This window comes from Abramis brama, assembly GCF_963993115.1.
Source record: "Abramis brama genome assembly, chromosome: 14".
Taxonomy (NCBI): Eukaryota; Metazoa; Chordata; class Actinopteri; order Cypriniformes; family Leuciscidae; genus Abramis; species Abramis brama.
Window position 1 is genome coordinate 1,567,769 of NC_139976.1, and position 14,862 is coordinate 1,582,630.

Genomic DNA, 14,862 nt, shown 5'->3' on the forward strand with positions numbered 1-14,862 from the left:
GTTTTATGAAATTCTTTCTTTTAATTTAGACGAACTTAAGTTTAACTGAAACGGCTGGGATGTCTATTTCCCAGCATGCTTTGCTGATGGCACTCGAAAGGGAGAGTAAATGCTAGAATTAAGTGTAATATAATGTTTTTTGTGTGTGTGCAAGATTAATGTTAAGTGGGAGATTTAGTAGTGATTCATATTTTGTTATGCTAATTTAGAATAATTTCTGTTAATGTTGGTTTTAGGATAGTGACCATCATGGTGACAATGATTTGAGAGCAAATAAAACCGTTATATTGCTGCACTCATACAGCAAGTGCTACTGTATAACATACTATTGCTAACATGTTAACACATTAGTATGTTAGCAAACTAGCTTGTTAAAGCTAGCTAAGTTTATACTAATAAAAGTGTTCACATTGAGATTACATGAATGTTTTAAGTTAAATGTATGAATTAGTGTACTCAAACATTTCAAGTTAAGAACAATTAAAATGTATAAGTACAAAATAAAAGTCTGCCAGTTCTGTTTACTTAAACTTTGAATGTCTTAACTTAAAAAAATTGAGGCAACTGATTGCCTTACATTTTTTGAGTTTTGTCAACTTATTTGGGTTTACAGTGAACCCCATTGAGCAAATTTTGGGCGAGTTGGATAAAAACTGGACAGATCTATTGTACATTCAAAGGAAAGCCTTTGGCTTCAGTTGCAGAAGGCGTGGGATAATATTAGTGTTGAAGTTCTCAGGAAATATATTGACACTTCGTCAGTAGGGCTGCACAAAATATTGAAAATGTATATACAGTATCGCAATATGCATATTGCAACAGCTTGCAATAACTGGGGTCATGAACAAAAGACAAAGAGAAAATCACTCGCTGTCACGAACTCGGTCAGATCCTGACGCCCATTTCTCCTGCTTTTATCAACTTTGAGGACAAAATGTTCACCTGCTGCCTAATATCTCCCAGCCACCATCAGATGCCGTGATGAAGAGATAATCCGTGTTATTCACTTCACCTGTCAGTGCTCGTAACGTTATGCCTGATCGGTGTGTGTGTGTGTACTACCAGTTGTGCTGCTTCATATTTCTGTGGAAACCATGAAACATTTATTTTTTTCTTTCAGGATACTTTAATGAATAGAAAGTTGAAAAGAACAGCATTTATTTGAAATAGAAATCTTTTGTTTCATTATAAATGCCTTTACTGTCACTTAGTAGAAAAAGTATCATTCAAATCAAATCAAAGTTTATTTATAAAGCACTTTAAAAAACACAGTGCTGTACAATTTCAAAACGGATTAGATAAAACACACAAAGGAAAGAAATAATACAATATAAAAATGAAAAAATCATAATAATAATACTATTATAAACATCAGATCAAAGCCTAACGGTCCTTACAAAGTAGCAAAGGCCTCATCAAACAGAGATGTCGTAAGACGAGTTTTAAACATGTTTACAGAGGTGGAGGATCTGATACGCATTGATAACCCATTCCACAACTTAGGAGCAGCGACTGAGAAAGCACGATCTCCTTTAGTTTATAAGCGTGACTCAGTGGATTCTGGGATCTCGGAGATCTCTGGGAGCAACTAAAATGTATAAGCTCAGAAACATATTTTGGTGCCAGTCCATGCAGAGCTTTAAAGGGGTGGTGTAATGTCCTTTTCACAAGATGTAAAGTAAGTCTCTGATGTCCCCAGAGTGTGTGTGTGAAGTTTCAGCTCAAAATACCCCACAGATATTTTTATATATTGTCAAAATTGTCACTTTTTGAGGGTGAGCAAAAACACACAGTTTTTGTGTCTGTCCCTTTAAATGCAAATGAGCTGCTGCTCCCGGCACAGGGGGCGGAGCTACAACAGCTTGCACTCACACAGACATGTTTAGCCTTTTTATGTTCAAACCGGAGTCAGACAATGATGGAGAGACTCAAGAAGAAGTGAAACGAGTAGAAGCAACAGTACATTTCTGAATGGTTAGTTGATGAATTTATGCAGCTTATGTGTAGTTATCTTAGTCATTGATTAGCATATTCTGTCATGATAATCTATAAATCGTGTTCAGGGGGCGGGGTTTATGTAAATTCTAGGGTTTGTGATGTCACTAATGGGAGGAATGTGGTGTAGTCTCTACCAGCCGTTTGTTGTAGTCCTTAAAAATCAATTTCTTTAAAAGCAAATATCTCCCTTTTCTTTGAACTTTGAGCGTCGTAACTTTGCAGATGTTGTTTATGCTCAAACAGCAACATTACACACTAACTAAAGTTAGAAAAGTCAAATCATAATCAACCACCCCTTTAAAAGTATACAAGAGTACCTTGTACTTTATTCTAAAATGAACTGGTAGTGTAACGAGGCCAGAATAGGGGATATACAGTATGATCCCTCTTTTTTTGTGTTCGTCAGCAACCTTGCGGAGAAGATTGACTTGCAGATACAGAACACTGCAGTAATCAAGACGTGAAGAAATAAAAGCATGAATCACTGAAAGATAGGATAGATTGTCCAAATGTTCGGCCCTCAGAACCGTTTCCCTCGAACTGAAGGACGCGGTCCTGACGACAAATTATAGGTTGACAAACAATCTCCCTCAAATTGCATGTTTTGCTGTGGTGGGACAATAAAGAGAGATTCTGGCTTCTTCTTTTCTTTGTCTTTTTGTTCGCTGAGCAGTTTTTAGAAAAAACAACAACTCAACTCTATTCTTCAGAAAATCACATCTTTGAGAAACAAATTTACACTCTCGATCCCCCAAACACAGCGTTTGGTCCGTTAAGAAGGAGCGTTGTGCATTTTATTTCAAAGTATTTGCATTGTTATAATTTTCATAATGCTTGTATGAGATACTCCTCGGTTTGGGTTTGTTTTTAAAACATTTCTGCTTTTATTCAGCTCAAAAGTCTTACAGGCCCCCATATTCTGACTGTGATAAGTAATATCAGTTACTTTTACTAGTAATACAAGTGATACAATTACATCATTTGAGCCTTGGACGACTTTTTAGGAAAGTTTGAAAATCTCCCTTTGACTCGCAGAGACAGAATTCTTTCAAAATGTGACATTGATGATGTAATATGTTAATATTCTATTCCGATTGGTCCTTTTCTTACGTTGATTTGCATACTGAATTGTGATTGGTGCATCTATTTTGACCATCTTTTCCCATCTTTAGCTGTTTTTTTGTACACTGTTATACATGTACATTGAGTGTCATAACAGCAATAAAGAAGAATCTCTCAATTAATATGCAACATTTCATTCCTAAATTTACACAAAACCAAATACAGTTATTTCTGGAAATGCAAATGTGGTTTATTTTGTTCTGTTTATGCATGTTCACGTTCCTGAAGACTGACTGTCCAAGTAAAGTGTAATTTTCCCTCAGTGTTGCTCTTGTGTGACTCTTCTCGCTTGCGTGTGTGAAAACCGTATGGATCTGGACGGAGCATCTCGCTATATTATAAATATCCACCTTCAAAGTCAGTGGAGCTGATATGTGGAATTTAGTGTATATCCGCGCTTAAAGAGGCGTCACGTTTGCTTTTTCAGTCATATTGGCAAGAATGACCTGGAAAATGATGGACAGGCTGTGAGCCCACCAGCTGAACTTGATTTAGCTTTATCTACATATTCCCGTGTTCTGGAGTAAATATAAGAGGCGTTTGCTCATGCGAAACTCGCCGTCATTTCTGGGTGTTTTTTAGGACTCTTGAAAAATATTCCTTCACTCTTTTGTGAGAAACTTGTGTGTAAGTTGTATTTTAGGTTAAGCCTGTCGTGATGTAAAAGTGTAATTTGTTCCTGAATTTTCAGCATCATTACTCCAGTCTTCAGTGTCACATGATCCTTCAGAAATCACTCTAATATGATGATTTGATGCTCAAGAAACATTTATGATGATTATCAATGTTGAAAACACTTCATATGTTTGTGGAAACTGTCATACGTTTTATTTTTCAGGATTCTTTGTTGAATAGAAAGTTCAAAAGAACAGCGTTTATTTGAAATAGAATCTTTTGTAACATTATAAATGTGTTTACTGTCACTTTGGATCAATTGAATGCATCCTTGCTGAATAAAAGTATCAAATTATTACAAAAACAGACCCAAACTATTGAATAATAATGAAATATTATTCATTTTCACAACATTGAAGTAAATTATATGGGTCTATTTCATTATAATTTGTATTATTACATTATATATGTTTCCAAGTACACTCTCAGAAAAAAAGGTACAAAAGCTGTCACTGGTGGTACCTTTTCAAAAGGTACACTTTTGTACCAAAAGTGTACATATTAGTACCAAAAGTGTACATATCAGTACCAAAAGTGTACATATCAGTACCAAAAGTGTACATATTAGTACCAAAAGTGTACATATCAGTACCAAAAGTGTACATATTAGTACCAAAAGTGTACATATGAGTACCAAAAGTGTACATATCAGTACCAAAAGTGTACATATTAGTACCAAAAGTGTACATATGAGTACCAAAAGTGTACATATCAGTACCAAAAGTGTACATATCAGTACCAAAAGTGTACATATTAGTACCAAAAGTGTACATATCAGTACCAAAAGTGTACATATCAGTACCAAAAGTGTACATATCAGTACCAAAAGTGTACATATTAGTACCAAAAGTGTACATATTAGTACCAAAAGTGTACATATCAGTACCAAAAGTGTACATATCAGTACCAAAAGTGTACATATTAGTACCAAAAGTGTACATATCAGTACCAAAAGTGTACATATTAGTACCAAAAGTGTACATATGAGTACCAAAAGTGTACATATCAGTACCAAAAGTGTACATATTAGTACCAAAAGTGTACATATGAGTACCAAAAGTGTACATATCAGTACCAAAAGTGTACATATCAGTACCAAAAGTGTACATATTAGTACCAAAAGTGTACATATTAGTACCAAAAGTGTACATATCAGTACCAAAAGTGTACATATCAGTACCAAAAGTGTACATATTAGTACCAAAAGTGTACATATTAGTACCAAAAGTGTACATATTAGTACCAAAAGTGTACATATTAGTCCCTCAAAGGTACATATTAGTACCAAAAGTGTACATATTAGTTCCAAAAGTGTACATATTAGTACCAAAAGTGTACATATTAGTCCCTCAAAGGTACATATTAGTACCAAAAGTGTACATATCAGTACCAAAAGTGTACATATCAGTACCAAAAGTGTACATATTAGTACCAAAAGTGTACATATGAGTACCAAAAGTGTACATATTAGTACCAAAAGTGTACATATGAGTACCAAAAGTGTACATATTAGTACCAAAAGTGTACATATTAGTACCAAAAGTGTACATATTAGTCCCTCAAAGGTACATATTAGTACCAAAAGTGTACATATTAGTTCCAAAAGTGTACATATTAGTACCAAAAGTGTACATATTAGTACCAAAAGTGTACATATTAGTCCCTCAAAGGTACATATTAGTACCAAAAATGTACATATTAGTTCCAAAAGTGTACATATTAGTACCAAAAGTGTACATATTAGTACCAAAAGTGTACATATTAGCACCTAAATGGTACATTTTAGAACCTTTTTGAAGGATACTGTCCCAGTGACAGCTTTTGTACCTTTTTTTAGGCTTACACTGTAAGTGATATGAACAAAACAGAATTAAATGGTTAATCACAAATATTTACATGACAGTTCATCTTCAGCACAATATGATCATAAATGACACTGACACACATCCTTCATCTTTAGCTTTGCTGCTGAGGTCAGAAGCGTTCACTGGAGCTGCAACACGATTACGATGATCAGAAATATTGACGCGTCGAGTGTCCTGGCCTACATTATGGCCCACATACGCTCTTTGTGGTCCAGATGAAAGTTTCTCGCTCTGCCTTTGTTCAGCTGAGAGCTTTAGTTGAGCGGTTCAGTGCAGATGTTGAGCTGAATATGTCCAAACACTCAGTTTCTCTCAGCGGAAGAGCTTTAGCTTCTGGCCTCTCCGAACACCTATCATTGACTTTAACCCATTTGTCCGGTCCTAAACACAGTCCTTTACGGTCTGGATCACTGAATGTATATTTATAGCATTCCTTGGCCACGTTCAGGCTGACAGCTTTAAACAAAAGAGGAAAGGCATTTTCAGTCCTGCTCTCATTCATAAATCGAGGCCTGTTTTCCAACAGTGAATCCGAACGTCTCCGTGATCCCTGAGGAGTTCAAGGCGATCCCGCTAGTTTAATGTCTGATGGTGTTTGTCTGATGGATCTCTGTGTGGTTTCAGGCAGGCTTGATTCGCACTGATGATGAAGAGTTCTTCATCGAGCCGCTGGAGAAAGGTCAGCAGGAGGTCGAGGTCAAAGGTCGCGTCCACGTGGTCTACCGAAGATCGGCCATCAAAAGGGACAAGGGTCAGAGGCGAGATGACCTCCACAATGAAGGTGAGCAGAGGTTAAAAAAACATCCAATTGTGATTTTTCTCTGATTAATTTGTTCTGATTCCGATTTAAAATGTGATTGAGGAAAAAAAAAAAATCCAGATCTGCACAATTTACCCCAAAATATGTATTATTATGTAGCAATATGATTTAAAAAATGCTAATTATTATTACTATTTCCAAAATAGGAAATATTACTAATAACATTTCATTGTAAAATAAAAAATTATATTTGAGAACAGTAATAATTATAGTATTTTTTACAGTAGAACTATTAAGAATAATTATTATATCATTATGTATTATTATAATATTTAATACTAAATAAAAATATCAAACAAAATAAGAACTATTAATATTGTAATATAGCACTGTAAAATAAAAAAAGTGTTTATTGTGAACACTAATTATTATTATTATTATTATTACTAAATAAAAATACTTAAAATAAGAATAATTTTACAGTATAACTATTAATAATTATTATATTATTATGTATTATAATGATATTTAAATCTAAATACAAATATTAAACAAATTACTAAATAAAATATTAAACAAAATAAGATATTAATATTTCACTGTAAAATACAAAATGTGTAATACAATATATTATTGTTGTTATAATTATTACTAAATATTTAACAAAATAAGAAATATAACTACTGTAACATTTTACTGTAAAATATTTGTATTTATTTAAGGACAATAATAATAACTTTACAGTACAACTATTAATAATAATTATAATAACACATATTATTATAATTATTTTATTACTATGTATTATAATATTTATTACTAAATAAAAATATTCAATAAAATGAGAAATATTACTATTGTAATATATTTCACTGTAAAAAAAAAAAACGTGTATAAAGAACACTAATAATATTAATTACAAATTATGAATATATTATATTTTACGGTATTGTAAAATTACAATAGTAATATCTATGGGTGTTTTATTTTCACAATTTAGTTTTTCCTTCGATTAAATGTGACTGAGACTTGAAAAGTAAGATGTGATTGTTCATTCTGTCCAGTATTAACAAAAACGTATTTTTTGTTGTTGTCCGACTGTGTGTTATTCCCATAGAGTTATGCTTCTTAGACTTGTAACGCTTGATTCATTAAAATCAAGCATCCTGTGAGACTCACAGCAGGTTCAGATGTATTGCTCAGTAAATGTTCATCTGAGAGTCTCATTACTGAAGCGCTGAACTCAGAAGCACAAACTGATGGAGTCACTCGAGGAACTGCAGGATTTTACAGCATTAAAGCGTCTCTCCGGTGCCGTAAACTCAGTTCCGCTCCTCAGACTGTCAGAGAGCGAACCCTGTCCAGCGACTCTGAGAAAGAGATCTGCACTGGCCTGACAGATCATTCAGCGCAGATTCCGATCGGATTCATTCGTTTTGTTACCATTGAAAACTCTCGGACAAAGACTATGGTGGTTCCGTGGTAATACTGAAATAAAGTTAAAATAAAGTTTCAGAAGGTCAGTAAAAATGTATAATCTTATTCAGCAAGGACTCTTCAAACTGATCAAAAGTGACAGTAAAGTCATTAATAATGTTACAGCAGATCATATTTCAAATAAACGCTGTTCTTTTGAACTTTCTATTCATCAAAGAATCCTGAAAAAATAAAATGAAAAATTAAATGTTTCTTGGGCATCAAATCGAATGATTTCTGAAGGATCATGTGACACTGAAGACTGGAGTAATGATGCTGAACATTCAGCTTTGATCACAGGAATAAATTACACTTTACTATATATTCACATAGAAAACAGCTGATTTAAATTGTAAAAATACAGTACTGTGCAAAAGTCTTAGGCGTGTTAATACCCCCCCCAAAATAAAATGGTTTTAAGTCAGTTATTTCTATCTTTTGCTGTAGTGTGTCAGTAGGAAACATGAGTTTACATTTCCAAACATGGTTTTTGCCATTAATTGTAATAATCCAGTGAGATTTGTGTATGCAGGAGGAGTCTGACAACAGCCGGTCTGATCTGATCTCACCATCATCGAGTCCGTCTGTGATTACATGAAGAAACAGAAGAAACTGAGACACACTAAATCCAGAAGAACTGCGGGAACGTCTCCGAGACGCTTGAAGAAACCTTCCTGCAAAGCTACAGTACTGGGAAAAGCACTGGCACTTGTGTTAAAATGCTGTAAAGTGAGAATGCTTTCAAAAATAAAATCACAAATTGAATTTATTTATGATTTAACGTCTATTAACTAATTAAAATCAATATCTGGTGTAACAACCCTTTGCGTTTAAAACGGCTTTTGTCCAGGTACACTTGCGCACAGTTTTTCAGGGAGCTTTGCAGGAAGGTTTCTTCAAGCGTCTCGGAGACGTTCCCGCAGTTCTTCTGGATTTAGTGTGTCTCAGTTTCTTCTGTTTCTTCATGTAATCACAGACGGACTCGATGATGGTGAGATCAGATCACACCGGCTGTTGTCAGACTCCTCGTGCATACACAAATCTCACTGGATTATTACAATTAATGGCAAAAACCATGTTTGGAAATGTAAACTCATGTTTCCTACTGACACACTACAGCAAAAGATAGAAATAACTGACTTACAACCATTTTTTTTGGGGGGGGGGGGGGGGATATTAATATGTCTAAGACTTTTGCACAGTACTGTATATCACTATTTTTACTGTATTTTTGATCAATTAAATGCAGCTTTAGTGCAGCAGAAGAGACCTTTTCAAAAACGATCTAAAACCTTTTGTACTGAATGATTATCATATTCATGTACCGTGGTATAATAAAGAATACCATAATAGTACCTCGGTTCATGTCCGTAAAACATGGAAAGAAACTTCCTGAACTTTCTAGATTCTTCCACTGTTTATAACTGTCACTCAGACACTAAACTGTCGCTTTGTCAGTGTTTATTCCCCGTGAAAACCGTCTGTGCGTGAATCATTAACTGAGAATCCCGTGGACCTTCGTTTAGACAATGACGTGATGCAAGTGATGTGGAATAGCAGAAGTGGGAGATCTGTGTGTGTGTGTTGTGATGTTCCCGTGGACAGGAACGCTTTATAGTAGATACACAAGAGAGTGATGCAGAAACATGGAGTAATACTCCTCTACTGAGTCCAGGTTATGAACGGATTAGTTAGTGTGAAGTGCAGTTCAGCTGTTTTTAGGTTACTGTGAGAAACTGCTCTATGAAAACGCTAATAGTAATAATAAAAATCCGGTTTTGCAGCTGTACGGCTCTTTAATGCTCCACACCTGCAATCCGGCGAGAGCGTAATGATGGTCCGAAGTCTAGACCGGCCTCTGACGTCTGTGAAATTATAAGAGAATGTCAATGTAAATACCATATGTCATGAGTTTTATGGAGAGTGCCAGAAGTCCTGATGTTTCTTCGCTGTAATATTTACCTCTGCTGTGCATTTCTGGAGCTGGAATAGAGTTTTACTCGAGCTTCTGGTGTCTGAGATTTCTGACCTTCGGTTACGCATTCAGAGGTTGATATTAGCGTTTTCCCTTTCTGTCGTTCTAGTCATGCTGAATTCTTCATGCAAAATTAATAAATATGAAATAAACCTATAGTGGGTTGCTACTGCATCTAAAAAGCACCAAATAGTTCACTAAAACCATTAAACATTTTTTTTACTTGGAATGAAAAAAAAACATGAACGAAAATAAAAAGAAACTCAAAATGTTAATAAAAACTTCACATTTTCTTGGAATAAAATTAAATAAAAATCTCAATGAAAGTAAAATAATTCTGGTAGTGGTGCAGACAAATATTGGGCATTGTATTGTTATTGAATTCACACACACACACACACCTGGTTCACTATCTTTGTGGAGACTCTCCATAGACGTAATGGTTTTTATATTGTAAAAACTGTATATTCGCTCTCCTTACACAAACCCTACTTCTAAACCTACCCATCACACACACACACACACACACACACATACACACTCACACACACTAACTCGACCCCTAAACCTACTCATCACACACACACACACACACACACTAACTCGACCCCTAAACCTACCCATCACACACACACACACACACACACACATACACACACACACACACACACACACACTAACTCGACCCCTAAAGCTACCCATCACACACACACACACACACACACACACAGACTAACTCGACCCCTAAACATACCCATCACACACACACACACACACACACACTAACTCGACCCCTAAAGCTACCCATCACACACACACACACACACACACACACACAGACTAACTCGACCCCTAAACCTACCCATCACACACACACTCACACACACACACACAGACACACACACAGACACACACACACACACACACACACACACACATTAACCCGACCCCTAAACCTACCCATCACACACACACACACACACACACACACACTAACCCGACCCCTAAACCTACCCATCACACACACACACACACACACTAACCCGACCCCTAAACCTACCCATCACACACACACACACGATCACACACACATACACACACACACACACACACACACATGAAGGCACAAATGTAAATGTCTTCTCTGCTCAGGAAACATGACGGTGGCTCAGACTTTAAGTGATCTCAGATGGCAGGATAGTTTCACTGTCTACCTTCCGGAACTGACTTCAGATCAGGATCAGGATAAGGATAAGGATCAGGATCAGGATCACGTCTGCACTCGAAGTTTAGAAACACAGCCAAGCATCTCATCTTTAAGCATCAAACGAGGATCCCTTCTTCTCTTGTGTTCACTTCTCTCGTTCTGAAACGTGACACAACCTTCAATCTCTCACGTCTGCATTTATTCATCAAAATGTGAATAATGTGTGCTGTGATCTGGGACCGTCTTCATCTGTGGAGACAACAGACGGCGAAACACACACTTCAGAGAAGTGTTATGTATCAATCAACATTCATTATAGAGCAAGACTTTATTTCAGGAGTGTGTTTCGCCATCTGGTGTCTCCAGGCAGATTTCTTTTTGAAGTTTCTGTTGACGAACTTTTTAGTCTTGACTGAATGTTGTTATATTTTGGGGAAGACGAGGTGATGAACATGACTGATGATGTTTGATTTCTTGCTAGTTGCTCATTCACCAGTATTTTAGAAAACCCATCGTAAACTATGTTATCGCCCATTGATATATTGAAAGTTGAATATGCATTACATTTCCCGGCATACATACAGTACATCTAAAAAAAAAATTACTTGAAAAAAAAAAAAAATGAACTAAAATAAAAACAAACTCAAAATATTAATAAAAACTTCACATTTTCTTGGAATAAAATTCAAAAAAAAAAAAATAATTACTTGAAAAAAAAACATGAATTAAAACAAAAACAAACTCAAAATATTAATAAAAACTTCACATTTTTTGGAATAAAATTCAATAAAAATCAAAACAAATTTTACTTGAAAAAAATTAACTAAAATAAAAACTAACTCAAAATATTAATAAAAACTTCACATTTTCTTGGAATAAAATTCTATAAAAATAAAAATACAATTATTTGAAAAAAAAAAACATGAACTAAAAAAAAAAAAAACTCAAAATGTTAATAAAAACTTCACATTTTCTTGGAATAAAATTCAATAAAAATCTCAATGAAAGTAAAATAATTCTGGTACTGGTGCAGACAAATATTGGGTAAAATAGTCTGTTTTTAACACTCACCTGCAATGCATTGTGTTCTTGTTATTGAATTCACACACACACACACACACACACACACACACACCTGGTTCACTATCTTTGTGGAGACTCTCCATAGACATAATGGTTTTTATATTGTACAAACTGTATATTCGCTCTCCTTACACAAACCCTACTTCTAAACCTACCCATCACACACACACACACACACACACAGCCATGTTTATGTGATTTGTGAGGACATTCCATAGGCGTAATGGTTTTTATACTGTACAAACTGTATATTCTATCCCCTTACACTGCCCCTATCCCTAAACCTACCCATCACAGGAGACATTCTGCATTTTTACATTAAAAAAAAACACTGCTTAGTATGTTTTTAAAGCCATTTGAAAAATGAGGACACCCAAAATGTCCTCATATATCACCTATTTTCCCGAGTGTCCTCATTTGCAGGTGTGTTATCATAAAAATGTCCTCAGTTGTCATGAAAACAAACTCACACACACACACACACGTGAAGCTCTATATATCAAATCTCAACTGCTTGATCGCTTGTATTGTCATAAAATGTAACTATATTATCGCCCAGGTCTAATTTGCTAAATGCATTTATAAGATATTATAGACATCAACATCATGATTTCTGTAAAGCTGCTTTGAAACAGTGTGTGTAGTGAAAAGCGCCATACAAATACATTTGTAAACAAACTTGTGTTGTTGTTTCCAGTGACAGACTTCGGGATCGCCGAGCTTCCCAACGCTCTGGACGCGGTGGAGGAGAAACTGTCGGAGACGGAGCGCAAACGCAGACACACGAAGAAAGACGACTACAACATCGAGGTGCTGCTTGCGGTGGACGACTCGGTTGTGCGTTTTCACGGCAAAGAACACGTGCAGAACTACGTCTTGACGCTGATGAACATAGTAAGTGAATGAAGTTGCAGTTTCACTGTATTCAAAGTCTTGATGTTGTTTTCAGGCTCTACTAGAACAGGTTTTCCTGCTTGAATGTTGATTATTCTCCTCATATTCTCCATTGTTGCGGCTCCTCTCTTCCCAGTCTGTCAGTAACACTCTGGCGTACGTTTCCCGTACACTGACGTAACTCGCTGCTTAACTACAATACTAGAAGAAATCAACTAGCGAGTCACGACTGTTTCCCGAAACCATATTGTCGCAAATTGGTCGTTCAGCCACGCTGGTTAATGACGTCACACAGGTGTTGGAGTAATAACTACTGTTAATGAATCTGTTTGAGATCGAATTAATGCGAGATGTTTTGCTATAAATCACAGACATGCATCTGAGGAATATTTCTAATTATTTTGCTTTATTTCCAGATTCGATCATAGACTCGTTCTTACACACTAGAGCTCGTTCACACATGCGCACTCTTCAAGAACTACGCTTTAAATCTCTCGACAATCTAAAAGACGTAAATGACGTTTGTATGTATTCTGAATAAAAGACACATTATACTGAATGTCAGCTTATATTCCTCAAGATCAGGATTTATTGAGTCCACATGTCATGCAAACGAGAAACTCTTCTTCTAACCACAGGTCGAGATCTGTCCCTCCAAACACACACAACTCTGCGATGTTGTTTGCGAATGTTCGTTGGAACGATGGTTTTGGGAAACACCGACTCGTTGAACTGCTGATAACGACAGACCATAGTTGCTAGCGATGCTTTTGGGAAACGCACCCCTGTTTACTTCCTGTCTCTATGAAGCCCCTCCTTCTGAAAAGCACACTGTGCTCTGATTGGTCGGCTGGAGCAGTGTATTGTGATTGGTCGAGCACTTAGAGTGTGTTTGGGAAATGTCCCGCCCCTTACAATACCCGCCAGTTTAACACACTACTAACTAACTCAACCAGGCCCCGCCCCTTTATTCTGCGTATGAATTATTATAATGAGGAATATTGTGACGTGTTCCCGGAAGAAACTCGAGACTACAATGGAGGCGTTTCAGGAGTTCAGGAACACTGACACTGATATAGAGAAGAACTCCCGAAACCTGTTTCATGCTCAAACACACATTACACACTGAAGAGAGATGGACATGGAGGAAAGCAGAATAGGTGCTTTTTAATGAAGAAATGCACAGTAAATAACCTCTCCCGCTCCACAAGCAACACACGCCAGTCATGACTCTTTACCCATGGTTCACTGCTCGTGTTGCTGTCGGGAAGCTGTGGGAGGATTACTAGAGAGAGAACGAGAGAAAAGACTGTTACACACACGTCCCACCAGGTCCTGCCACCTTAATCTACTTACGTACGCAAAATCCCTCCAATCAGATATTTACAGGAGCTGTTTCACTCCGTGACAGTTACGGTTAGGAGCGCAGCGGTGGACTGATCCCATTCACATACACACACACTCACACACACACACACACACACACAGGAGCGCAGCGGTGGACTGATCCCACGCTAGACCAGCGACTGAGCTGACGGAGACCAGGGTTCATGGGTCCAACACACACACACACACACACACACACACACACAGATATATGTTTAGCTAGCTATCTACAGGAGGACATTACATAAAAAAGTAAAAACAAAAGTATGAGTTCCATGTTTAAATCAGCTGTTTTCTATGTGAATATATTAGTAAAGTGTAATTTATTCCTGTGATCAAAGCTGAATTTTCAGCATCATTGCAGTTTCCACAAACATTGACATTAACATTAACAATTTTAACATAAAAAACAAATGAATTA

At 36.3% G+C, this 14,862-nt stretch overlaps 1 protein-coding gene across 2 annotated transcripts in view; it reads left to right on the plus strand.

Annotated features, from left to right (window-relative positions):
- The window catches only part of adamts14 (ADAM metallopeptidase with thrombospondin type 1 motif, 14), a 76,782-nt gene that overhangs the window by 11,388 nt on the left and 50,532 nt on the right, over window positions 1–14,862 (plus strand). For both annotated transcript variants that reach the window (XM_084135059.1, XM_084135058.1), the window contains exons 3-4: window positions 6,285–6,441; window positions 12,859–13,055. In XM_084135059.1, the coding sequence (XP_083991185.1) occupies window positions 6,285–6,441; window positions 12,859–13,055 (354 nt within the window). The remainder of the gene's footprint in view (window positions 1–6,284; window positions 6,442–12,858; window positions 13,056–14,862) is intronic.